Genomic DNA, 27,381 nt, shown 5'->3' with positions numbered 1-27,381 from the left:
AATGTGAGCAGTATATATACCTGTTATAGAGCAGTTCCCCTCAGAAATCTGCCTGAAGCTTTCTATTGGAGTGGCTTTGATGAGAGAAGGACTAAACTGAGGTCAAAATTTCCTGTAAAAACCATAGTTGTATTTTCAAGCACCTTCCAGGTCACTCCAGGAGATCATGATATGTTTCTGAGATGGCTAGTGACATTCACTTCAGCGTTCAGAAATACCAATAAATGGATCTTTTGACATGCAAGAAACACTTCTCGTTCAGCTCAGCTCAACATTAGCAGATTTCACAACATGTAAAAGAAATACTCTAGAGCATCCAGCGATAAACCCATGGACATGGCACATACACGTGTCATCAATGAGGCTTGAACAAGGTGGGCACAGGAACATAATTCTGTACTGGTAGTATTTCTGAAATATTTCTGTTTTTTAGGACAGAGGTTTCTATAATTTCACATAACTATATTATCTATATATCACATAGGTAGATAGATATACCACATAGAGATATATACCACATATATATCACATAATTATATTATCACATAACTATAAAATATATAGTATATTTCACATAACTCATATTCTGAACTGTGGACAGCTTCAGAATTAGTTATGTGAAAAGAACAAGAGAAATTTCAGTATCTGATCATAAAATACAGAACAGAGAAGGCTGTCTCCATGTTTATTTAATCCTGAGCACATAAGAAAAATGTGGGCAAGGCCTGCATGAAGGATATTTCATTTTGGAAGCAGGCAATACCTGAGAGTTACCAGTAAGACTGCAGTTCACATATATCTGTCAGAAAAGTAATCAGTTCAGAATTCTAATTCAGAAATGTAAACTTCTAATTTTCTTTTGAGAATTCCTAAAATTTTAGCTAACAGGAAGGACATGCTAGTGCAAGCAACGACTGTAATTGATCTCACGTGGTCAAATTCAGACCTGTTATAAGCAAATGCTTTTTTTTCAGTGTGATCAGCAGTGTTGTACCAGTTATTTAGTTGTTAATGTACAAATATAGCTGTTAAAACCCAGTACTCTTAATAAATAAAGAGGGAAGAGGAATGTAGGGCAGACATAGGAAACAGCAAAAGAAAATGGACATAAATAATCCTACAACTGTTCAAGCCAACACTCTCTCTTTACCTTTCTTTCAGAAATTCCACAGGCTGTGCAAGGAAAGCAGAGGATACTTTGGTAAATACTCTTTTAGGATTTTGCAGTGTGAATAATTGTAATGCATCACCGTTTACCTCCATGCAGTAAACATATAATCACAAATCTGTCGTTCCCCTAACCATCGCCAGCAACTGTGAATTAGATATAGTTATGAACAAGCTACATTTTCTTCTTCTTCTTCTTCTTCTTCTTGCAACTTAGAGCTTTTCTGAAAACATTTTTAAAGTTCTACTGACCTCTGTAGACACTAAAATATGGCAGAAAATTCTCACATCTGGAAAAGTGAACTTGTTTACATGCATTTACTTAGCAGCCAGTCCATCAACTCTAGTTTTTAATGAAGCATCTTTTTTTCCTTTTGGCAGAACTATTTATTTATATCAGAAACACGCATAATTTCCAGGAAGAGATTCTTGCAGCCACCTGTAGATTCTTCATGAATGACTGATCTACGTAGTTACCATAGGTAAATGGAAAAAGGATTTGAATTGTAAATTGCAGCTTGCAGACTACTAAACCTCACTGCAGACTACTCTGGGCAGTATGCTGAAGACCCTGGAGATATTTCTTTAGCTGGCATTTGAAACTGACACAAATAAATGAACTAAGGACAACAAACTTCATTAATCATAGCTACAATATCAAGGCTAACCTTACAAAAGGATTAACAATGTACAACTGCTGAAAAAAAATAAAGACACGTAAGGAAACATTTTACTTTAATATTCAGTATTCAGGATGGCTCACTTGAAGCAGACCTTTTCATCTCTTTTCAACTGCTTTAGGAGAAGACCATCTCTCTTTTTGGGAATGGTGAAATGGGACAGCTGCCTAGACACTGATGGAGAGCATGTGAATTTTGCCAGAAGAGATGAACTGAACAGAACACACAGTGAGGAGAGAGAGGAACCAGACGGAACCCTGAACTTTGAACTTGATGTTTGCCACCAAGATCCAGAATACAAGTCCCCAGCTCCCCTGCCAAATGCCCAGGTCAAACAGATCACCAGCTGGGAAGCAGGATGGAATGTGACAAATGCCATTCAGGTAACCTTTTACTTCTCCACTCATTACAATCAGCATTTGAAAAACCTGGTCATCACCTCACCTGCTTTATTTTACTGAAGCATACCATCATTTTGCAATATTCTAAAAGGTTTCTATGGATTTATTACTAACATATTTCAACCCTTCTGTGTAAGATTAGCACTTCAAAAAAAATAAAGTTCCAAAGGGGAAAAAAAAGATATATATGCTAGCTACAGTTTAAAAAATATTTAAACTATGTGAAAATGAAAAGGTGGTGATTGCACCTGTCTATTTGAATTCAGTGACAGAGATGTTTGATAGAAATGTGAGGTAAACATCTAATAAAAAGAGGATAGTAAGAGCCAGACTGACGTCAGACATAAATTTACTGACATATAAATTAGACTAGATATAAATTGGAGCATGGAGCACAAGAGGTGTAATAATACTTGTCAATGTTAAAGAAAATAGTCAGGTTGAAAAGACTGAAAGCATTTGGTCCCAGCATTCTGTGTGGAATTTGAGCATCCTTCTGAATCCTTAAATTTAGCATTAAATGTTTCAGATTCTTTTTCTCACTTTTCATGATTCATTTCCATACATAATTCCATCATTACCACTAACTTTCTGTCTGACATGGTAAGAAGAAAGCAGTATCCACAGTCACATCTTGTCCCAGTAACTGTTACTTAAACACTGCTTATGGCACATTAATTATAGAAAAATAATCCTTCCAGTGTTACACGAGTCTGTGATTACACCAATGAACATTTGTTTATGTATCCAGTTCATCCCTCAGCTCTGCAAAGGAGAAGAAAAAGGCCATGTTTCTAACCCCGCTGTATTTTCAAGCACGAGCACCACCACATGAGAGCCAATGCAGTAACACCTAGGGCACAGTAACATATCATTCTCAGAAAGTATTCAGCTGTGAATAAAAGCGTGAAGTCCTAAAATACCCACCTGCATTCTAGTAACACATTTTAACTTCAGTCTCCTTCAGCAGCATCTAGTCAGGACCGGAGTCTGGGATGAGAGCCTGTTGTTGTGTCTGTGAGTTTTGCCTTTGATTTCACCGAAGCCAAGATTTCATTCTGTAAATCAATTTCGTCAATATTTGCTGTATGACCTTTTGGCAAGTCATGTTCTCTCTCACCCATTGTTTTCCTTTCTGAAAACCAAAAGTAATAATGCCTCTGTAAACACATCAAAGTGCCTAAAAATTCCTGAATGTCATTATGTACACAATTACCATTAATTATTAATATTATAGCTTCCAGTTAAAAAGTAGACCGATAACACAGTGCAAAAACACTATCAAACATACAGTTGGTAATTTAAAAAACTGGACAAATTTAAGGGGAATTATGCAGTCAGAGCAGTAACCATGGTCTTAGTCAGAACTCTCAGCTTGCTGAGTCTTGCATACTGCTGTTGGATCTCATTTGGTCAAATATTTTAGAAATCAGCAATAAAAGAGCAGTTGGCTACAGCTGTATTGAGCTTCCCTTCTAACATATGCTGAGGATGGCAAAGCCCAGGAGCTGCAGTTTTGTTAATAGTACAGCCAAAGTGTCCTAATGACACATTGTGAAACTTCATGTGTGCATATGTGAGCACATATGTGAATCTACATACACACATGTGCATTCTTCTGACTTCCCAATACTTGGCATTCGGTTTAGGAACAAGGGTAGAGAGCACGGAAAGGGAAGGAGAAAGGCAGCAGAGGAGGAGAGAGGAGAGAATATTGAACGGGCATCTGTCAGTAAAAAATAACAGTTTGAAGAAATTTCTATGAATAGCTTTGAAGAGAAAGTCAGAGTTGTGAACAGAATGATTAAAACAATCCAAATGTTCTTGACTGGTGCAGACAGTCTATGCTAAAGTGACAGTTGTTTTTGCCCTACCCAGAGGAAAGGGCAGAAGTGTTTTGCATGGCAATTAGAGGTAAACATTTCAGCAGAATTCTGAAGTGTTCTAAACAGTTATTCTAGTGAAAATGATTAGTCTAAAAGTGACATTATTTCACAATCCGGATTTGTTATAGGAATGACTAAATCTTCAGTCTCTGAAATTAAAGAAAGGGGTTTCGCTCAGTGTTTTAAATGCAAGTATTTTCAAACAGAGGTAGAGATTTTTATTTTGTCTTTAACTTCAACTGAAAAAGTGTACACCTTTGGTGATTACATTGTACGTGTAAATGATCGCTTCAGACATTTAAGGTCTCCAGGGAAACACGCTTTGTATTCAAACACTGCACAGGCAGATGAAAACCTGTATCCACTTAATCTAGGTAAGGACAGAGACCATAAAGCTGAGTTAATTCAAAAGGGAAAATGAACAGCATCATCTGGCAGAGTGATGCAAGTTGCATTTGTTTGTATATAGCAGTAAAAGGCCAAAAAAATTTATACTGACTTGTACAGTAGTGCTGGATAGATAAGCAAAGCCACAGTCACAAGGAAGAAGGTAGTTAAATTCTAATGGTACAGCATTTCACAGCAGAACCAAAGGACAATAAAGTCTATTTATTTGCCAGCCACATGTAGGAGGATTGTTGCAAACAGTACAGAGAATGTTTGTCCAAGAAAGAGAAAGCCAAAATAAAAGAAAAAGGCACTCACTCTATAGTATCATGAAGGCAACAAAGAACGGAGAAAAACCAAGAGAGAGAAAGGGAAGACGTGAAATAATGGCAAGTTTAAGAGTGCAAAAAAGTCAGCCACTTTACCAGACAGCTCCAAAGTGCTTTCAGTATTATGATGCTTGTACAATCTTTAAAATACAGTGTAATATAAGTGCACAATTCTTCCCTGGACATTTGGTAAACCACGATGTATCAAAGCAGACTGAATGTGCCTTTTGATTCAATGCATCTGATACCAAATGTAGCCATCTCTTGTCTCCTGTCTCCTGTCCCCTGTTGCAGAGATTAGGTTGTACAAAGATTAGAAATACCTATGGCAGAGGCAATTTTCTTGTTCCGTGACCAGAATAACACAATAGGGTGCTTGTCTACTGCAAGTGCTTCTAGGAAAAGCAATAATGCAATTAGTATTAATAATTATTTAAAATTGTGTCAATAATAAATTAATAATTATTACAGTAGTGATCAAAAATATGCTTGTTATATTTATATTCTGTATATTGTACATTAGCTTAGAAAAGACTCAACACTTCAATAGCCACCATTTTTAGAAATGAAAGTGTATATCTGTATTTCCTTCAAGGTGTGCCATTATGGATACACTTCCGTATTGGATTCAAATTTGGCTCACTTTTATTTATGTAACTCTAAAAGATTCACTTGAGAATATCTTGTGGTTAATATTTATTTTTCCATGATGCTTCCTCTGAGTTACCTGCCTTCATCTGCCTAATACAGGCTAAATCTTTAGAGTGCTAACTGAATATCAACAACTCCCAAAGACTTAAGTGGAAAACACAGTGACACTGAGAAACAGAATTAGCAGACATGCTCCTAAAGATATAAAGGCAAACATCTTTCTAAGGTGTCTAAACACCCCTCCCATTAAGCTTTACTGACACCATATTTAAGCATTTTCTAACTATAAATATGTACATGCTTGTGTGCTTAGAAAGCTAAATGTTTTTGCCACCAGGTCATTAGATGTACCACAATACAAACCTTCTCGTCCTCAACCTTAAATAATTTAGTTACATTTAACTAAATAACCACTTAGATCTTAACTCCAGTGCTTTTTCTTAAGTATTTATTTTCCAGACCTGAGAACAAGGGTCAATCCTTTCTGGTGCCCAGAGCAGTAACTTCCTTGAATTATACATTGAAGCTAAAGTCATACTCTGAACTAAATTATAGATGTCTGAGGGAAACAAACTGCTGCATCTCATATCAAGAGGTGGTATTGAGAATTTAAGGGAGATGCCTGATGCCGATATCTAACCTAGGACCAGCAAGTAATTCAAGACTCCAAATGGAGCTAGTCAAAAAATGACAGCACAAAGTAAAATTCCAAGACTGTAGGACTACTGTGGTGCACATAAAAATGCCAGTCAATATGATTTTAGCTGAAATGCACCTGCAGTACTAGCCAAATTTATTTATCATAGGTTTACGACCACAAACCCATATAGGCACAAGCGGAGATCCCAAAAAAGCCTAGAACCTGGTGAGAGCCATCTAAACTCAGATCTGTTTTTCCTATGACAGAATGTCACCATTATGCAATGCAATTGATAAAACATGTATTTTAGAGAAGACCCTGTAACTAACATTTGTGCCGTGGTTTTCTCTTTGGATTTTCTCTTGGGGAAAGAAAGATTCTGAACATATGTCACTACTTCATATAACCTTTTATTTCAGCTCAGACCCTGCAGTAGATTTCTTTAGTTTTGTGCACGTATTCATATACCACCGAGAAGGCTGCATACAGGATATGTATTCTCTCTATTCCCAACCCTACTTTTTATCATGAAAGCTTTTTATAAAAAACGTGTTGTCCTGCAACAATGAAATTATATCTACTTCACAGAAATCTCTTTATTTGACATGTAAGCACTGCGCAGTGGAGTGATTTTGAGTTAACTAACTGCCATTCCCATAAATCGCGTTAAAGAATGCACTATATCAGTCTACTTTTCCCTTGGTCAGCCGCAAACACTAAAAATGTTATGAAGCCAGAACTCCTGAACATAGAGAGGCGGCTTATCTAAAATTGTTTCTTGTTCCAGGAAGAAATATTTGGATTGTTCTCATGGGATTTAAGTTGCTGTTTTGTAGGTATTGCATTTTATGTTGCTTGTCACATCATCTGGGCAATGAACAGATGGAGGGGGCATTGAATGGATTTACATCAGCATATTCTAGTGTAACTATTATGGAAATCTTAGGACTGGCAAGTCAGTTTTCCATAGCCCCTCTGTGTCAGGTTTGCCAGCAAGTAGGAGCTGTGATATAGCATAACTTCTCCACAAATTATTCCCTGGATGTACAGACAGTACCCAACATATGGACAATTGGTTCAGAAAGTGCTATACTAGCTCTTGAAGCATCCCAGAAACAAGTACATAGGTTACACAAGTAATGGATCAAAGTATTGCAATTCTTGCAGCCTCTAGATGTTAAAATGACATATTGAAAATCTTTAGAATTATTTTAAGGGCTTTTAAGCCCGCACCATGGGCCCAAAATTGCATTTCCTCATAGATGAGCTGCAAGAGAGTTACTGGAGGTGTCTCTCTCTCTGTGTTTCCTTCATAAATGACTCTAATAACCTCAATAGTTTGGCTATAACTGATATACAATGGTTGATAATTTATGATGTGGGTATGTTTTAAGCTAATTTCTATATGAGATAATTATCTCATATGAGATGGGAGGGAGACATTCTAAAGTATAATACTCAACACAAATGTGGAATTTAACATGCAACCTCAGCCTTAAATCTGAATATCTTGATTACACTGGGTGTAAGATAGATATATTTTAAAATATTTATTCTTAACCATTACCTTTATTTTATATATTTACCTGATTTTTACCTGAGCTTTACTGACACAGCTGTCTAATATTACACCCTTCTGATAACAGTAGCCAGAAACGCTGCTGTGCTTGAAGAAATCTGAATACTTCTGTTCAGAACCTCAAACTATAACCTTACATTTCAAGAAAGTATTTATTTTACACTTTATTTTTAACAATGTCAATTATCTATCATTTCCAACTACTTTAAGTGAAACTCTTCTTGGCTAGTACTTTTGAAATCTGTATATCTCAGCATCTAAATTTCAAAGCCACCACATTATCTTGCAGGTTATTCTTAGAAACAACAGCTAAGTCACTGCAATGCATGGTGTATTTATCCTGGAGCTGATGTCCAGTTTGTCAGTCTGGTCAGCAAAGTCTTGCAGAATTTGCAAGTGCCTGTTTCTTGGAGGCTTCTTGTTGATTGTTCACTTGTCATATAAGTTCGAAAATCTTTTCATCTGGAAAATCTAATACTATTAATCTTTTAGAACAGTTATTTTATAGGTGTTAGGCTATAGTCCTACATAAAGCTGGTATTACTTGAAATTCTGTGCATGTAAAAAGGACAGAGGAACTAGCAAGTAAGTATACAGTAGTGTGGCAGGTTAGCCTTGGCTAACAGCCATGCTCCCACCCAGCTGCCTACTCAATCCCTCCCCTCAGCTGGGCAAATAGAACAGAAGTGAGAAAGCTTGTGGATCGAAATAAAGACAGGGAGATCACTTGCTAGTTACTGCTGTAGGCAAAGCTGACTCAAAATGGGGAAAATTAACTTTATTGCTAATTAATGTATATATTTGATTACTGCATCTGGTATTGGGGACAAAAAAGACAAACATTAAAGTAACACCCTTCCTCCCTCCTTTCCCATGCTCAACTTCTGTCCTTCACTCCTATGGTCGCCTTCCTACTCTCTGTGGCAGTTCTGGCCCCTCCTTACACAGGTTTTTGCTGAGGCACTGCCGTCATGTCTGCGGGGCTCAGCTGCGCCTGCGGTGGGTGGGCTGGAGCTGGCTGGAAGCAGCTGTGTTGGCTCGGGGCAGCCCCGGCCGCCTCTCACAGAGGCTGCCCTGCAGCGCCTGCCGCCAGTGCCTGGGCACCTGCACCCATACAAGTGGTAGAGCACGATGATCTTGCTGGTGCTTATCCTAACAACTGCTGCCTTCCAGTGCAAAATGGCAGTTTTGTCACTACCCAGTCTGTGTTTGAGGACACAGAAAAGGAAAACTCACAGACACAGCTGAATACTTGGGCACTTATTTTCAACCACCTTTCTAACTCATTTGTCAGGAAAGGCTTTGAACAAAGCTTTTGTCGTCAAATATAAACCTGGCCTCACACTGGGAGACTCCCACTTGCATCTTCCTGCCCTCCTCCTTCTGCCCCACAGTGAGAGGGAGCTCCCCATGGGGTCTGAGGGAGTCAGAGCAGGGAACAGCCACCAAGGTCCTGGTGCGGGGTTCAGTGGAGGAGCTGGGAGTGACCAGCTCAACTCTTCTCCTTACAGCGGTGCTTTATAGCCAGTAATAACACGAACCATTATGTTAATTGTAATTTCCGAGTTGGTTTGGCAAACTGCCAAATTCAGCTTGCCAACAGCTGCCTTTAGTGGGGACATCAGTATTTCTACTATTCTATATCTCAGTCAGCTTACGTACAGTTACATGAATGAAGTGAAAGCACATCTCCACCCAAGAGCTTTAAACCCTGCCATTCTTCAAAGGACAACTGTTAATGGCGTTGCTACAGCTTAATAGCCTGCCAAGTGACAAAGATGTGATTTACATGCACATTTACCTATATGTGCAAAAAGGGCGTGTCAGTTTGCACTTCTGCCATGACATATATAAAATAAATAGTACAGGTGAGTAACACTTCACAGAACTGAAGACTGCATCTCTGCCTCCCAGACCACTTTTTCTTCCATTTCATCATTAGGAAGTATTCAAACCACCCAGGAGATAGCCTGCTCTGGGGGTGTTAATGCCTAAAGAAAGCTTTTGCATTGGTAGGTAGATAACTACAAGCACACACATGCTACATCACTCTGTATTTTTCATTGCAAGAATTTTTCATAAGGGAAAGTATTGCATGAATTAATACACAGGGTCATGACCAGTGTCCTCTGCTCTATACTGCTGTCCATAACCAGGCACACAACAAATGCTGGTGATCTCTCCTGACTGCCTGCCTCACACCTTCCTCCCTGAGGTCATCACCTGCAGCAGACTCAGGCTCTCAGGGCTGCTGCAGCCACTGCTGATAGACACCACATCTTTCACTGCCTGTGGAAGTGTTTGACAACAGCAGAGTGTGTTTTCCTGGGCCAGTTCGAGTTCACATCTTATTTAGATCCCTCTGCTGCCCACATAAAATATTGGTCTGTCTGTTGAGCAGGCAGTAGAAGCGGCTAAACAGAGCTCCTTGTCTTCCCATCCAGGGTGTGGCCACACCAACCGTTCTTCACTGGCTGTGGATGGCTTTGTCCTTGATGCCATGCAAGCCTATCAACTGGCAACATCTTTCAGTCAGGCCTCTTTCTAAATCCACACACTCAGCCTATGGACACTCAGTCCAACTTCTGCTTCTTTCTTTCTGTGAAGCCTCAGTAATACATAGTCTGATTTACTGACCCACAAGGCTAAAACTCCTATCTGAGTGCCAGTAATTCCCCATCTGGGTCCCAGTAGCACACTCTTCCCTGACCTTGCCAAGCTCGCCCCATGCACACCTACCTGGAAAGCTGATGCAGTTCCATACCCCATGTGTCCACCAGCTCTTGCAAGCCCCTCTTCAACCATCAAACCAAATGTAAGCTACTCATCTTTAACAGTCTACCATTTATCTTTCTGCACCTGTTGGCTCTGATCTCTGTTCTTCCAGTTACAACTACCATTGTCAATTTGTTAAATATTTAAATAAGCATTCCTATGAACTTATGAAGATATTTATTTGCACTCCTCTGATCCTCTTGGAAATGTTCTTTTGCTGAAAATGTCATGGTTATATGCTACATTGAAACCACCATTCACTCTCTTAATTCACAGTTTCTGGTACTGACTCATGGTTTCCTTGACTCCCGTGTCCGCCTGTATTTATTTCCTGTTATTTTACCCCTGGATTTTAAATTCTTTGGAGGAGAGACCATCTTTTTGTAGTTTGCACAGTGCCCTGCACAATGGGATTCCTATCAAGGACTTCCAGCTGCTCCAATAACGAGAACAATTTTGAAAGTAAGTTTCAAAATGTTTTCTATTTTACAGAAACTCTTTACAAAATAATGATTGTTTAAACGTGGCCTGTGAGAAATCAGCTTGACATTTGATTCAATTTCCTCTCTTTTTTATATAGAATGAATTCTACTTGCTATTGAGACCCATTGTAGGGGCTGAGCACAAGATAAATCAGTAAACGAACGTGGTGATTACCTTAAGAATATTCAGCCATTAAAATAGTTATTCCATCTTAAAAAAAACAGATGGTCAAGAAAGAGAGTGACAGAACCAAAGATAAATGGATAGTAGCGTTTTGAAAATTATACTCTTTGAAATAGTAAATATTACCAAACAGGATCAAGTAACTGTCAGCTGCTTGAAAGCAATGATCACTTTATTCCATGGGAGAACCCAATGCACAATGACTTGTTGCAGAACAAGGATCTCTGGCTCCCTCAGGTGAAGGGAATAGCTGATGTACTTTCCTGCTACACTAAAATAAAATTAATCTACCATTCTTTTTGGTCCCAACAATCCCTGAAAGCATTTTTAACAAGCTGAATGAAAGCAGATGGTACAATTTCTCCTTTTTTTAATTCATGGCAGGTCACATGGTATTTAAAAACACTATTATTAGGCAACTTTTAATTTCCTGATCTGTTATATCTGCTTCCTTTATTGTTGTGATATTACGTTTGACAGTTGCCTTTCAAAACAAAGCCCAAATTACCTATTATAATCATTTACCACCCTTCTGTGGCTGAGATAATCTGTAGACTAGTACATCTCAATAGCACATGCCACTGACCAGCTATCACTGATGGAAAATATTCTTCTTAAAAATGTTATTTCTGTCTCTATTCTTAAACTTATGAGGTGTGTAACCTCAGCAAATTTGCTTTAACAAACCATATTTAGACACATAACCCCTCCCAAGATAACATTCCTCCCAAGGTGGCAAGAACATAGTGATAGGCAGCAGAAAGTAAAATATTTTGTCAGATAGCATTCCTTTCCTGATTTTTAAAAACTTCCTTCACTTCCATTAGCAGATTTTCAGAAGGGAGTTCATTTTTTTATAAAAAGAAAGAGTGAGCCTTAGGCTTCATCAGGGAATAAAGGTTGACAAGCTCAACATCTACAGTGTGTATGAGAATTTAAAGCTGAAAGTAAAGGACATCTGAATTATTATAATGTACTGACAGAATCAGAAGTAGTAACATTTCTGTAGCAGACTTTCCAATGGTAAAGCTTCTTCCACACAATCCATAGATGGTTAATCCACAGTTTACTTCAATGTGTATAATTCCTGACAGCAGGAGATTCACTGAAATGGCACAAGCTCTCTCTGAATGAGCAAATGGAGCTATTTGAGAGAATAAAAAGACTTAAACACTGATTACACACAGTACTGAAGATGATATATTGTAACCTAGTCTTAGCACAGTAAGCTATATAAAACATTTTGCCCCTAAAGCTAAATAAAAGAAATTGACTTCTATTTGCATCCATTCTCCCTCTTCTCCCCACACACACAATGTTTCTTGGAAGGCAATGTTTCTCTGTATTCTTGGCCAGTGGCACTAGTTTTGCCATATGTACAATACTGTGTTCACTAAATAGCTAACAAAAAAAAAAAAAAATTTAATATTTACTTCTCAAAAATGTAAACATATGAGTCAAAGTGAGGAAACATTCACTTCAACTCATATACACATACTCTGCTATCCATTTCAATTTCTCTCAGTCCGTTTCTTAAATTGACACAAATAACAGCGCCAGCAGATTATGTTTTGTAGCTCCCTAAAGCAAACATTTTTGGCTGTTTTATGTTTTCAGTAGCAATGGTAGCTTCAGCTTTTGCCTTTCCTGTACATGGGTATTTCCATTCATGACAGGTTTTTTTACTGCTCAGTTTTCCCCTCTAGAAACATGTTTGATTCAGGCTAGTTCCTCCCCGATAAGCAGAGGATTTTTTTCCAGTTTTAAAACCCATTCTAGTTTAATTATTTCAAACTAAATCTGGGTATTTCAGAAATTATTAATAATTCTACTGAAGCCTGAAGAAATCTAAATATGGGTATCCAAGAATTATGTGATGCAAGATGCATAATTTCAGAAGAAAGTTATTTATATTTATAAGAAGTTATCTTATTTTTTCTTTTATAATGACTGTTAATTCCCTCATTTTACTGTTTATATCATATTTAGAAGATGGCAATGAGGTCTATTCTATCTCATTACATTTTAAAGCCATTCTCTTGTCTCAGTGTCTGCGTGATTTCTGCAACTCCAAATGGCATCTCCCCAGCCACCTTCCCCATAGGGACTTAAAAATCTTCTTCTAAGCTTTAATTGGGATCTGGAGTTTAAAATTAGTTCCCCACTCCTGCTCTTGTTGCTTTTGCTTGCCTGCTGACTTTTTTCACTTTTGCTGGAAAGCCAGCTGCTCTGAGTGCTTCCTTTTGTACGTTTTATCATTGTCATCTCAAGTTAAAAATAAAATACCTGCACAAAACTGTAGGCTTCCCTGTGCTGCTTGGATGGGATTTCAGAGACTCTTTGCTATCTCCTAAATTGTGATGAGCTGCCATTCCACCCCTGAAGGTTTCCTTTCCTAATCGGAAAGGATAATCAGCTGCATAATTCATACCTTCCTTCTAGCCTTCCACTTACTCCTGTCTTATACCTATAGCTAAATTCTTCTCATAACCAGCCATTTTTCCTCACAGCCTCTTGCCCATCATATTCTCCTACCCCTTGTTGCTACCTCATATGGTTCACAACCTTATGTTCTGGTGTTCCTCTGATGACACCTTTTCCCCACTGTCCCTGCCTCCCCTGGTGCAGTCATGCTGCCAAGTTATCCACCTTCCTGCTCTTCCTTGGCTCTTCCTGGGCACCTCACAGTCTCATGGCCTTTATAAAGGAATTCATCTCACTCTATAGACAACACAGAGAGATAGGCATCTCTGATGGAAATACACAAATCCTAAAATAGCTGCCCTACAGTGTTGGAATTAATAGTCCTCTGGTGATCCTTATTTCTGTCTATCCTTTCCAGGCAGATTAGCTTTACTTTTTGCTGTATTTAGATAGGTGAAGTTAGGAATCCCATTCCTAATAAGTGTGCATCAAAGCAAGGTAGCTTTTCACATAAGTCTTTTCTGCTACTCTGTGTACTCATTCATTAAATGTCTGTTTTACAGGGTGCTGGGCCATCTTGTCTAGAATGTGCTCTTCCTAGAAAGGTTGGGCTAGATGATCGTTGAGGTCCCTTCCAACCTGGGATTCTGTGATTCTGATTGTGTTTTAGACAGAAAAAGTTGGGTGAGTTTTATCCAATTCATAGATGTTAAGAAGTTATCATTTCCTTGGGTACCAAAGACAGTAAAAAAAAGTAGTCACATTAGTAATTTTAATAACAGTCACTGAGTTTTCACCTAAAGTCCATTATTTTCATCTTATTAATAAATTGGGATTTTGTCTGAAAATTTGAATGTGAGACATGAAAGTTATTTAGAAGAAAGGAACAGAAACTAAATGCAGTTGTAAAATAAATTTCTCAAATACAAAATCACTACAGCTCTCAACACTGAAGTATGAACAAAGGAGAGATCCAGTAGAGCTGAGACGTTTTCCCTGCACTGTCAGAATGGCTCAGGTTAAGAAAAAGAAATTAAACTCTTTTTTTAAATATACAGACTTTTACAGCAATTACTTAACTAACTTTGTTTTAATAATAGAAGAAGCGTTTTTACCTGTATCCATACAGACAGTATTTGTATCTAAAAGTTAAGAATAAACCTGAGGTCTTTGTAAAAGGTCAAGAATAATCAAGGTTCCCAAGTTTGTTCATCCAGAGATCCTCAGCTGTTGTTTTCAGACAGCATCGTGTCTCCAAGTCTGTTCAGTGTGGCTGCAGACCAAGAAAATAAATTTTTTAAAAAGAGGAAAATAAAAAGGAAAAAAAAACACAGAAAAGGAATTTGACTTACTTCATAACTCCAGTACTTCTGTTCATGGGCCAGTAGATGTCAAGAACCACGGTGTCACAGTCTGTACAAACAGAATGAGATGTAATACTCTTCAAGTGTTTTACATCTAGAGACCTTACAAAGATATCTTCTGCATGCATTTTATACGCCGCATGCCAGGTTGCACAATGCATAATTATATTCAAAATTATTTTTTTAAAAAAGGAGAGCTTAAATAACTTTGCTTTTATGCTGAGTACTCAGGGCATGCCAGAAAACTTAGTTACATTTCTTTTCTACTCTTTAGTTTTTCTCTTTATTATTAATTATACACATTTGGGAACGTTTGTCTAACCTACTTGAAATTAGGCAAATTATTCTATGTTGAATTTTAAGAATGATGTGATCTTTTATGTCATTATAGGAGAGGGACACCTCCATTACAGGAATTCATTTGCAACCTCAACTTTATCTGTATTGGTGCATGATGAAATATAATCAGTAAAATCAGTTGCTGCTTCTTTTATCCTAAAGGTAGAAGCCTCCAGGGATGTCACTGAAGTTTAACTGAGCTTAAGAGAGGAAAAGCAGTAGAAATTTGTTGTCTATACCCAGCCTAATTGTAAGACAGCATCTTTTCTCACGTATTCCAGAAGAATAGGCTATGATACTCCGTATCAGTTTACTGATTCCTAGAGACCAAAAATAATAGTATACCACTATTTATGTCTTTCACCCAGACTATTAACTGTATTCTCTCCAGGCAGTGCTGTAAGACAAATTTCCCCTTTATACACTGAGCTCTGGGACTCATTACAGCTTGAGTAAGAGTCCAACTAAAATTGGTGGTTGGGTCTGTGCTGAGGAAAGAACAGGATAATATTAGACAGGGGAGGACTCAGTTACCTTTTATTCTGCATGCAGTCATGACAAATCCTATTCCAGTGTTCAGAAAATATAACCCAGCTTCCAGAATATGTAACCTGGCTTCTTTTTCACCTCTGAGAGGTACATAAGGTTTGTTCCAGTGCAAAGTGCTTTGTAGCATGGGTCTGTTTTTTTCCATTTCCTCTTCAGCCTTGCTTGTTAAAAGTAACAAGAACTGTGGCTTGTCCCATACAGGTAGCATTCAAGAAAAACTCCTAACAAGCCAAATGCTTTCTCCCAGCCTGAGTTTGAACTTTCTATGCACTTTAACTCTTCCTTTTGTTATGTCAGTTCACAATCAAATAAAATTATTTGGCTCCCCGCTGCTTTGCCTTGCTTCTAGACTCCCGAAGTCCCCTCTGTGCCTCCCCTCAAGCTCTTTTGACCACACTTTCATGCCAACTCACTCACAGGTTGCTCAACTGGATGTTTTGAGTACTTGCTGCCTTCGGGTGAAAACTTCAGCATCTGTGATAAGCTATAATGTGGGAAATGGGTAAGCAGCCAGTGAGTCCATATTGCTCGCCACTACTAACTTTCAAAATAATAATTGTTTTAGTTTTGACTGCCTTACTTTTTTCATCTCTTTATCCTCTCTGCTACATAACACATAATAAAACTCTCATTCTTTTACCAAAGCCTGCTTTCTCCTTTGGGACCAACCAAAATAATATATTTTCTTAAAAGGTAATTTACTTGGGAGATTTACTTTGCATGATTCAGTGCGTTCTTGCAGACAACTCTGAATTTATGCAAACTAACATTTCCACAAAACCATGCAGAATTAAGCAACAAGCATATTATTTCAGTTTTAGAACAACTATTTAAACCAATAACAAAGCCAATTGGATCAGCTGTCACGCTCAATAGCAGCAATTCCTTTTTTTGCTGAGACATTTTCTTCCCTCTTTTCCCTTTCCTAATCTTTAGTAGATTCTTAAGACTAATCTGGCCACTAAAAGGAGAACAAAATCAGTGACTTCTGTCAAACAGACACATACATTTTGCAGTGTGGACCACGCGACTTCCTTACTTGCTTATCTTATCACAGTATCTCCTGGGCAGTCTACCTTCCTTATCAGCTGCTTATGGGACATGAATGTTTGACAGAACAACACTTCTGAAGTTTCTCCCAGTATATAAGGTGATTGCAGGCATTAATCACAGAATGAACACCTTAGCCACTTTCTTCCCTGCAGCTAAAACAGGCTGACGTTGGCAGAGAGAAAGAATTTAAAAAATCAGGAAAAATAAGTTTGCTGGGGTCTAATTCAACAATCTCTGAAGTTAAAGGAAGATTTTTCACTGACATTAAAGGAGATGGATCTGCTGCTAAGGTCATTCAGGCCCTGGACAATATTTGAAGTTTTCCAGAGAACAGCTTGTAGTATTTTTTAATTCAAACTCAGCTGAGCTGTGAACAAACTGTGAAGTGAGTAGGAAAGCAGATGAATTCTTTTCCTGGTGTCTGTAGAGCAGTGCCAGGACTCTGGGTAGTCAGCTAGAGAACTGGAAATTCTTACTGCTGAGAAGAAATAACCCTGAATATAACTGATACAGCAAATACTTTGTGGGATGATTTATGTGACTGGAATTTTAAAATAATTAGATAAAACATGTTTACAAAAAAAGGGAAGGTAAAAGAAGTGAGGGTGGCACTCTGTTAGAGAGATGATTATCTGTGTTAGAGCTATTGTCTGGAAAGAAAAATTGTATTGTTCTTGGTGCCTTCAGTTTTAAAGACCTATGCTGGAGGTTGTTTGCAGTCTGTAGTAAAACATCATTGAAGTTTCTAAAAATGATAAATTATAATTATCTAACACAAAAGGTATTGAAACTAGCATAAGGTAATTCTATTTTGAGCCTCATTACATTGAATAAAGATGAACAGATCAGTGGATCTAATTACATTCATTACAGGAAAACAGAGGACAGTAATACATATACTTGGTACTTCAAAAGAGTGAATTTTACAAACCTGGAGAAAATTATGGGAGATAATTGGTTAGGAAGAATAAATACAGACAGCAAATTTGACAGCAATTTGAAGTTGTTTAACAAGAATTTATGAGATGTCCAGAAGCCACATCTCACAATTAAGAAATAGTACGCCTATGTGTTAAAACCCCTCCTACTTCAAGTGTGAAGTGAATGTATCAATTAAAATTTAAAAAAATTAAAAATAGCAAAAGGGAGAAAGGGAGGGTGAGAGTAATCATTGTAAATTATAAGTTATGACGTGCAGCAAAGAGATACAGGAACCTAAAAACACTAGGAAAAAATGCATCTCTCAGGAACTAGGACTCTAAGAAAACAAATTTTAGGGATTAGGAAAATAAAGGATAGGCTTAGAGTAAAAATTTGAAACAGAAATACTAATAGTGGTATGAATGAAGTATGAATGGGAGCGTGTGTCTCTATATGTCGCTGTGTATGTTTGTCTAAAAGCATCAGGAGAAACAGCAGAACAAAGTTAAAAAGGAAGGTATGCGTTAACTGCTACAGAGCACCATCTGTGTGATCTCATTCAAATGGAGAGGTAGAAAAACTGACCTATAGATAAGTGTTAAGGGAATGAAGTAGAGGACAGTATCTATAAAATGAGCAGCTAAGGAAAGCAACAGTACTGTGAAATTCGGGGATTTTACCTAATATTTATGAGGGATAGGACAAAATCATGAGGCAGAAATCCAAAACTGCATCCACTCTGAAAGAGTATAGAGGGTAAATCCAAAAGCTGTTTGTCATCACTAGTCAAGATGAGCCCCAGAGACACAGTGAGCACTTGACTGCTGGCACCCTTGTCCTCCTTGGTGCATGTAGGTAATCCTGGCCAAGCCACTAGGACACACAGCCCAGTCTGGTGAGTATGTGGCTGTAAGAGCAGGTAAAGTCAACTTAGAGGTTTTCCTCTTCTCGGAGATCTCTCACTGAATTTTGCTACACTAATTTCCTACATTAGCAGTACAGGGAGTTTCTAAAATTGTTCTTCTCTCTGAAAAAAACACAACTGTTGGTAAGTGTTCTCTGTAGAGAATCAGGAGGATGTGCTCATAGCACAGGAGAACAGTGGGCCATTTTGTAAATTTTCAGGACAGGCACCATACTTTTCTGCATAAGACATTTTAAAGTTAAATCTCAGAGTTTCTAAGCTGTGTGTCTACACTCCGTTATGTACATATTCTCTTAGCCAGCAAGAGAAACAGGCATCTGTGAAAGGAAATTTGTCTCAGCTCAGCTAATGACCTATTTTAAGATAGGTGTGAGTTATAAATTGAGGTGCCTATTTTTTCCAGGCTTAGACTTGGACAATTTACTATTAGATAATGACAGTCACTATTTAAAATGGATATTAAAATGTATCTATCTCAATAATATTTTGAAAGAAGAATGCCCTGCAGCTTTGCACTTGGGAGATGTACGTCTGACCCTATAGTACTCTTCTTCAATTGCTATTACATGTGGGATTTTCAGGAGACTGTGGATATCATTCCAGTATTTAAAAAGCCAGTTAAATCCTGACTAGTGAAACCTGCCAACAATTCTAAGGAAAAAAAAAGTGTAATTGTTAATACAGGTTTTAATTGATACTGAATAAAAAGCTAGGAATATAATTAGTGCCAATCATTATGGTTTTGGAGAAAAAGCCCTTACAGTCCTTATTAAACATACTTAATATAATTCTTTGATGAGATTGTAATATAGGCAGTGAAAGATAAAGAATATATTTAGACCTTTTAAAAGGAATTTTGACACATTAATACACAACATTCTGATTTAAAAATTAGTGCAACAATAGAATACATCTTAAATGGATTACAAACTGCCTAAGTGACAGATCCCAAAAAAGTACCTGTCAATGTGGATCTGTTGTCAAAGGGATGAGTTTCTAGTAGGGTTAGGAGGTTATCTAGTAGAATAATTGGCATTTGGTCCAGTATTATTCAATGTAGTCAACAGTGATCTGGAAGAAGGTACAAAATCACCAGTGATCACAGTCGTGGCTGAGAAAGGAAAAAGACCATGGAAGTCAACAAGCAAGTAGCTCTGTTGTCATGGCTTGAGATTAAGAGGTTTGCTATATTTTCAAATTTTGTCTCATAAAACTGTATCTGCACATAAATACCACGGCAACACAGGCTTGCATTGGTTCTGGAAAATTATTTATTTTAAATTACAACATAATTAAATGTTTTGTGAAAGTGTACTGAAAAGCAGGATTCTTGAATTTATCTCCCTACTCTTCCTAGAAGATCCATAACAGAGGCTTCCTGTATCGTTTCTATGCCTAATCAATGTTCATGCATCAAATACATAGCTGGGAAAATAGTTAGGCTTAAATGAACTGTTCCAGTGGAGTAGGTGCAGATGGTGAGAAAGGCAATCAGATCTAATTCAGTAGTCTGGCATATTAGCATGTATTCTGCATATAGGAGAACTGTACTAACTGAATAATTTTCAGTTTAATTCTTCTTAATTTCTTAATTTATTTTTCCATCTGATTAAGTCTTAAGGTGAAATCTTTTTCTCTCTTTTTTGTAGCGTTGCTTTTTACCCCATTTTATTTCTTTGTCTTTTGGCATGTCTCAACTTTGACCATGATTTGACCTTCTCTACTTTTTAATTACCTTTCAATCTGCTTTGTTTTTCGAAGTGTCATATTTCAGGTTAAAACAGCATATGAAATGAAGAATTAGTGAAGACTTAAAACCGAACATTAAGGAATTTTTATATTTTCTCAAGAGTGCTTGACTGTGTTCATTTATGCATTTTTCTAAATGCATTTTATTCCTTGGGGAGGTGCTTACCCTGAAGTAAAGTAAAGTCAAACAGTGGTATGATAGCAGAAGGCACACTTCTTACATTCTACAATAATCCAGATATCTAGTATTTTTAAACAAGCAGCCAGCCTTGCTGATGTGGGAAACACTCTCACGTAGTTCAAATATTGCAGTCCAGCCACCGACAAATGCAAAAATGTTTTAATGTGCAGGTGTAATTTGGAAATCCAGATCTGTTTGTTTTGTGTCGTAGGCGTATCAGTAATTTCTGGTGGTAGCTGTCATACCTGGTTGCTTCCGCTTGGGGGTATTCCGACAAGGCTAATAAATAGCTTCTAGCTGAGTCTGACTTTTCCTTAATGCCCTTTCCACTCCTGTCCTTACCATTTCTTCGAAGGCTGATCACCAGTTCAGCCCTCAGTCCTTCCTTCTTTCTAGGCTCAGCTGCCTATGGCTAAGTCTGCTCTGAATGTTTGACAAGGACCTCCACCCAGGCACATGTATTCATTCATTGACAAAGAACAGTCCATTTCTATCCCCAGTTTAGGGTGAAAATACCCATGTCTTGCAAATGTCTTGGGAGACAAGGGAAGATGCAGCCCGCTGAGCAAGATTCAGTCCCTCCCTATACAGGGCGGATGGAGTGATGGCAAATAGCACAACCGCTCACGCTGAGATGTGATACAGAACTGTTTCAAAACGTCCCTCTTCCCTGTACCCAGCTGTGTGACTGCTTTTTCCCTGTGCTGTTCTATTTTGTAAACAGATCCCCTTAAAACTTCATACTTAGAGCTAACATTGACTTAGCACTACAACAGTTGAAAATAAAACCACTCAGACAGGAACACTTCCCAGACAGAACACTAAAACTAAGAGATGGGAGGCAATTTAAGAAACGGTTGCCGCTCATTTTTAATTGACGCCTCACAGCTAAGGCTGACTGTGCCATAATTTGGATGCGAGAACACAGGATCAGAAGACTCAATAAGAGCAAGTGCTGAGGCCAGGCTGGACCGAATGTGCATTGACAAATGGTGTAACAGGTGTTCAGGAAATGGTACTACCAGAAAGTATGGATTTTGTAAAGGTGAAAACAGAAGATCAAATCCAAAATGAGTGTTTGAAGTCTGAGAAAGGGTCTTTTGTTCTTCAAACACTCAGGGCCATCACTAACATTTTTGGATATTTTGTAGAAATTTGGCAACCTGCTGGTACGTGACACTTTTTTTTTTTTAAATGGAAAAACCATTTCTGTCAAGGCAGGAGAAGCACTGTCATTTCACCACATACATACTTACTGTATTGTCATGTTCAGAGTTCTCCCGTTTCTCTCTACTGAACATGTTCTGTATCCAAAAAGCTGCAAAACCAGTTATGCCCACAATGTTTGCTTTCTATTATTAACTGAAACCTGAAGGACACAGAAATGGTAAGTCCCTTACACAAATCTCACCAGCTATTATTTACAAACTCTGGGAAAAAGATGTCAAAGACATCAGCTGAAAGAAAAACTTACAGTTTCTGTAGAAAGTTTCAATTTACAATTTCTAAACTCACTGTACGTGGTTTGAAATTGGCAATTACTGATACATAATTTTAAGAAAGAATATACAGAGTGCAAAAATGGGTTTGTTTAATAAGGTCTGAAATCAGAAGATGAAAAAACACCTACCTCCATCATCCTGTGGTCTGTGTTAGGTACCAAATAAAATTATTTGATATAAACAACAGCAAGGAGATGTTAGAGGTTAGAATTATGTTATGCTCTGATTAAACTAACAATTAAGCATGGAAAAGCAGCCACCTGGGGGAGGACTTTAAATGGCTGTCTCATGTGATAACCTCTCTGAAAGACTTATGCTTTGGTTTAGGTTGAGGCTAGTCATATAAATGTTAATAGACTAAATTCAGCAGGGGAGAAGCCATTGTGTGTAAGGCCTGTGCTGACACTTACCTGTGGTTTAATAATACAGTGACCCTTTGGGTCAGCAGATACTGTTTGAACTCCCAAATGCAGGTTAAGCGGCAAAATAATAATGCTGTGAGTACGGGACAAATGAGATAAACTTGCTACAAACTGCAAGGAACTGAGAAAATATCATTGTTCTTACGTTAATATGAAAGATGACTCTCTGGCTTTTATCCTTCTGATTTTTTCATAGACTTGGTTTATTTGTGATGCTTTTAAACTCAATCTGTTATGTAAATGTTCTCTGAGGATTGTTTTCATAGGAAAGAAAACACATTTTGTTCTTTAAGCAACTACCTAACTTGTCAGTCAGCCAAAGCCATGATTAAAAATGGCATGATACCAAAAGCTACTGTTACATGTGTGCTACCGGCAGCCTGGATTCAGCCAGATATCTAGTCTTTTTAAGAAAGTAGACTGTTAGGTGGCAGAAACAGTAGAATTTTGAACACTTCTGTGAAGCTCATGTGCAAAAGAAATGCTAATTACCCTGCAAGTTAATTGGGTCATGAGACCTGTGTTAGAATGGAGCTAAGCCATTGGAGTTGGGAGATTTGGGTCACTGAGGTACCACAAGCTATGTAGTCAAACATCCCAGCTCCTAAATGAAACAGCACCTGTGACTTATACAAAACCATTGCTGTAAATGAAGTCACTGAAAACAACCAAAAAAGGTATCTAGTCAATAACTTTATTATTTTATCAGTAATAATAACTGAGATACTTCTGTTTCACTACATAAAGGCATAGACCTTTTTAATCAAAATGTACTCAGTCAGCATGTATTTAATATGATTCTTCCAGCTCTGATTCAGCTGAAAGCTGAAGATATCTGCATCTAGAATGAAGCCTGGTGAAAGAGGTAATGCTGCTTGTTCATATGATGGGCACTCCATTTTTCTCATTGACTTAGAGAAAAAATACTGCTTTAATTTAAGGACTTCTAATCGTTCCTCCCTGGTTGATGGTCATCCCACAATCTGCTCAAAAAGGACTGCTATTTTGTGGCTCAGAGAAAAAGAGAATACTTTTTATACATTGATGATTACTTCATGTTTGAAAAATTGCCTCTCTTTAGAGCCCACCTTATGGATCAGGCCTGGGAGCACTTGTATCACTTAGAAGTGGGGTGTTAGGTATAAACCCTACAAAGCTGAGACAAGCACCTGCCTTCTTGATGAGCTCTGGCAGAGCTGGGGTCCTAGACTGCCCTCACAGGAGTTGTCTGCTGCGTATAAAACCTGAGGGAGTTGATAGAAAACAGCAAAGACGGAAGCATGCCTGAAACACTTGTCCCCCGCATGGCCTCATGTCCACTATTGTGGATTAAAAAGTCTGAAATTAAGATTTAGACCATGAAACTCATCTCTTCTGCTTTAGCTCCTGAAGGCAGTCAGTGGCACTACCCACTCGCGAGGTAAGAAAAGAGTGGGTCGCCCCTTCTGTGAGGAGGCCTGTTTCTGTCAGGGATCCATGGGTTTTGCAGAGCAGATGGGGTTGCTCAAGTTTGGTCAGAAATAGAGTTTAGATAGGTTTGATGCAAATCAAGTCCTTCTGTTAGGCCAGAATAGCAAACAAGAGCACAAATATTCATATTTCATCATGTCATTGATGCTCTAAGAAACATTGAAGTAAAAATTTCTGTAGGACTAGTTTACTGTATTTGCTTCCTCCCTACCTTTCTTCAGCCATCAAGAACAAAAATGCCTGACCCGTCTGACTAATGTGCATTGCTTAATTTCAGTTCTGTAGCATAAAAAGGGGAATGTCACAGAAGCATCTTTCCTAAATTGGATCTTTTTATGAATAACTATTGTTCAAGAGTTTCATTGGGTTTTTGTGCTGATGGAAATTAAACCACCTAAAAGTGTCATTTGTCCTTAAATGTAGAGAAGAAAGAGGGAAAAAAGACAAAGAAATACACACAGTTTTCTGTGAAACTAAAATGCCATGGTTTTTTTACTGGATAAAACAGTATAATTCTGTTCCTTTCAGAAACTGTTTAAAGTATGTCTGTATGTTTTGCATGTATTTTTAATCACCTAAATAAGTTTGCACAGTCTAGAATCTCAGCTGTGAGAAGAATCACAGTAGACTTAACAAGAGCAAAAGCTGCACGAGGCATATAGAAGCCGCGGAGGAAACACAAGCAAAGTCTGCTGTCAGTCTAATGCCATTTTCTTTCCAGAGGTCTGTTAACAATTTTCAGACTGAAGAGACTTGTCATCACTGGGTCTATCTAGAGTGCTATTTTTAATTTGAATGAAATTTGTAGAGATGATGCTACAGTTGCTTAATTTTACTGATAGTGAACCTGTTTCATTAATGTGCATGTTGACTGGATAACTGCCTATGAACCTTCTAAAATGTGCTTCTAATCACATCAGCCTTAAATATTAACTAGGAATTTTACTCTATCATTCAGTCACATTCTCTTTTTCCTAGCTTATCATTACATGTGTGTTGATAGGAGCAGTTATTTTTGCTGATAATTTTATTTATCATAAATAAACACATTTCTCATGATTGTTACTTACTTAGCTAAATGTACCAGTTCTTCCACTGTGCTGTTAGGTGAAAGCAATGTTCAATGGAGGGCAGGTCTGGGAGGGTGGCTTCTAGTAAACATTTCGCCTCAGGGATTTTGTGCTATCTTCTCTTTCTCTTTTTCCTTTTCAGGGAATATTTGTCCTAGGATTGCCATATGCTCTTCTCTATAGTGGATACAGTGGCCTGTTTCTTATTATCTTGGCTGCAGCATTATGCTGTTACACAGGCAAAATTCTAATTGCTTGCTTGTATGAAGAAAATGAAGATGGGCAGCTCATAAGAGTGAGAGACACGTATGAAGATATTGCAAATGCCTGCTGCAAAAAGCTATCTCCCAAACTAGGTGGCATAGTTGTCAATGTAACCCAAGTAACAGAACTGATCATGATGTGTATTTTGTATCTGGTTGTTAGTGGGAATTTGCTGTCACATAGTTTTCCGTATGTACCAATGAGTGAGAAAACTTGGTCTGTGATTGCATTTGTTACACTGCTGCCTTGTGTATTTATCAAAACTCTCAAAATTGTTTCCAAACTCAGCCAGCTTTGCTCCTTGGTCCATTTCATTATCATCCTTGTAGTAATGACCTACTGTCTCACACAAACACATCAGTGGTCCTGGGCAAAATTCAGACTCTCCATTGAGTTTGAGGACTTCCTGGTCTCTGTAGGGGTGATCATTTTCAGTTACACTTCACAAATATTTCTTCCCACGCTTGAAGGTAACATGAAAAACCCAGGGGAATTTAGATGTATGCTGAATTGGACTCACTTCTTTGCTTGTGTCTTGAAAACAACCTTTGCACTGACTGCATTCTTGACCTGGGGTGAAGAGACAAAGGAAGTTATTACTGACAACCTGCCATCATTTCTTCAAACCCTAGTGAATTTTTGTCTCTTAACCAAGGCTCTTCTTTCTTACCCTTTGCCCTTTTTTTCAGCCACAGAAATTGTGTATGCTTGTATTTCTAGAGGCAACCATTCCAATTACAGATCTCCACTATCTGCTCTGGGTGTAAGAGGCTCATTTCTCCTCTTAACTCTGCTGATGGCCATGTTCGTACCACATTTTGCCCTGTTGATGGGTTTAACAGGCAGTGTAACAGGTGCTGCTATGACTTTTCTTCTTCCTTCTCTCTTCCATTTAAAACTTAAATGGAAAAAACTATCCTTCTTAGAGAAATGTGCAGATATCTCTGTTTTTATTTTGGGTTTCCTTTGTAGCCTTGCAGGCATAGTTTGCTCAATAAAAGGGCTGCTTGCAGTATTTGGAGGAGTGTAAAAAGATTTCCTGAAAGTCAAATAAGGCTCAAATCTTATAAATGTTTTTACCCTGTTAGTCAGTATATAAGAGATTTTGCCACTAGGTAAAATTAAGCATATGCTTAAACGTTTGCAGGATCAGGGCTTTAACTGTAAACATATGTGGCTCTAAGCAAATTGGAAAATAGCCTTTATAGCCAAAAAGTACAAAATTACCCTTATTTAAAATGTTGAGAGGAAATAAGGTATTGGAGGTGGTTTAGCATGAAAATAATTTTAAACTAATCATATATGGTTTTGTTCATACATGACATGCACATCCTAAAATGGTTACCGCAACTGATTCCACCAATTTAATCAGAATTTCTCACAGGGTTAGAGACTCTTCAGCCTCAAAGGCATCAAATCTGTCTCACAGGCTATGATAGAATTTGAGAGAGCTATCATTACAAATGGATGAAATATGATTTCATATTATTGGCGGAATGTAATTCAACACATGAACAGAACAGTGACTTTCGGTTTTGATGTAAGACAAATTCTATCATTTGTTTTTTAAATGTGTAGGCAAAAAAAGAACTCAGTTTACAACAGCTTTGAAAGCCTGTTTTAATCATGACTTCAAATGGGAATACAGTCAGAGTAAAATGGGCATTCTAACAGCTCACAGTCATGGAAAAGGGAATTTGTTCTGAAAGAAGCTATAGCCGATGACTGCAGCTTTTCTGCAAGTCTAATTCCTAAGATTCATACCTCTGCAATGCAGTTATTCTATTGGTTGGGTTACAAGAAGTCTCGCTGGTAGCATGAAAAAGTTAAAATGCAGTTCACTTTCCCTCTTAGGCAGGAAATGTCTTTGATCTTTGTATTTTATCTGATGACATTAAAAGCTCAATGAAGTAAATCAAGTTCAATAAACAGACACACAGTTAACTTCCTGTGCGACTTGCTAGATCTTTAGCTTTAAAGGATATCG

The 27,381-nt window shown here is 37.9% G+C and overlaps 1 protein-coding gene across 1 annotated transcript; it reads left to right on the top strand.

Moving 5' to 3' along the window:
• Positions 1 to 1,993: 1,993 nt before the first annotated feature.
• On the top strand, positions 1,994 to 26,424 carry LOC142055610 (vesicular inhibitory amino acid transporter-like). The gene is made up of 2 exons (XM_075089731.1): positions 1,994 to 2,230; positions 25,273 to 26,424. Exons 1-2 carry the CDS (start codon positions 1,994 to 1,996, stop codon positions 26,422 to 26,424), a joined length of 1,389 nt encoding a protein of 462 aa, XP_074945832.1.
• The last annotated feature ends 957 nt before the right edge of the window (positions 26,425 to 27,381 follow it).

The sequence above is a fragment of the Phalacrocorax aristotelis genome, chromosome 3 (genome assembly GCF_949628215.1).
Source record: "Phalacrocorax aristotelis chromosome 3, bGulAri2.1, whole genome shotgun sequence".
Lineage (NCBI taxonomy): Eukaryota > Metazoa > Chordata > Aves > Suliformes > Phalacrocoracidae > Phalacrocorax > Phalacrocorax aristotelis.
This window is presented reverse-complemented; position numbering and strand designations above follow the sequence as displayed.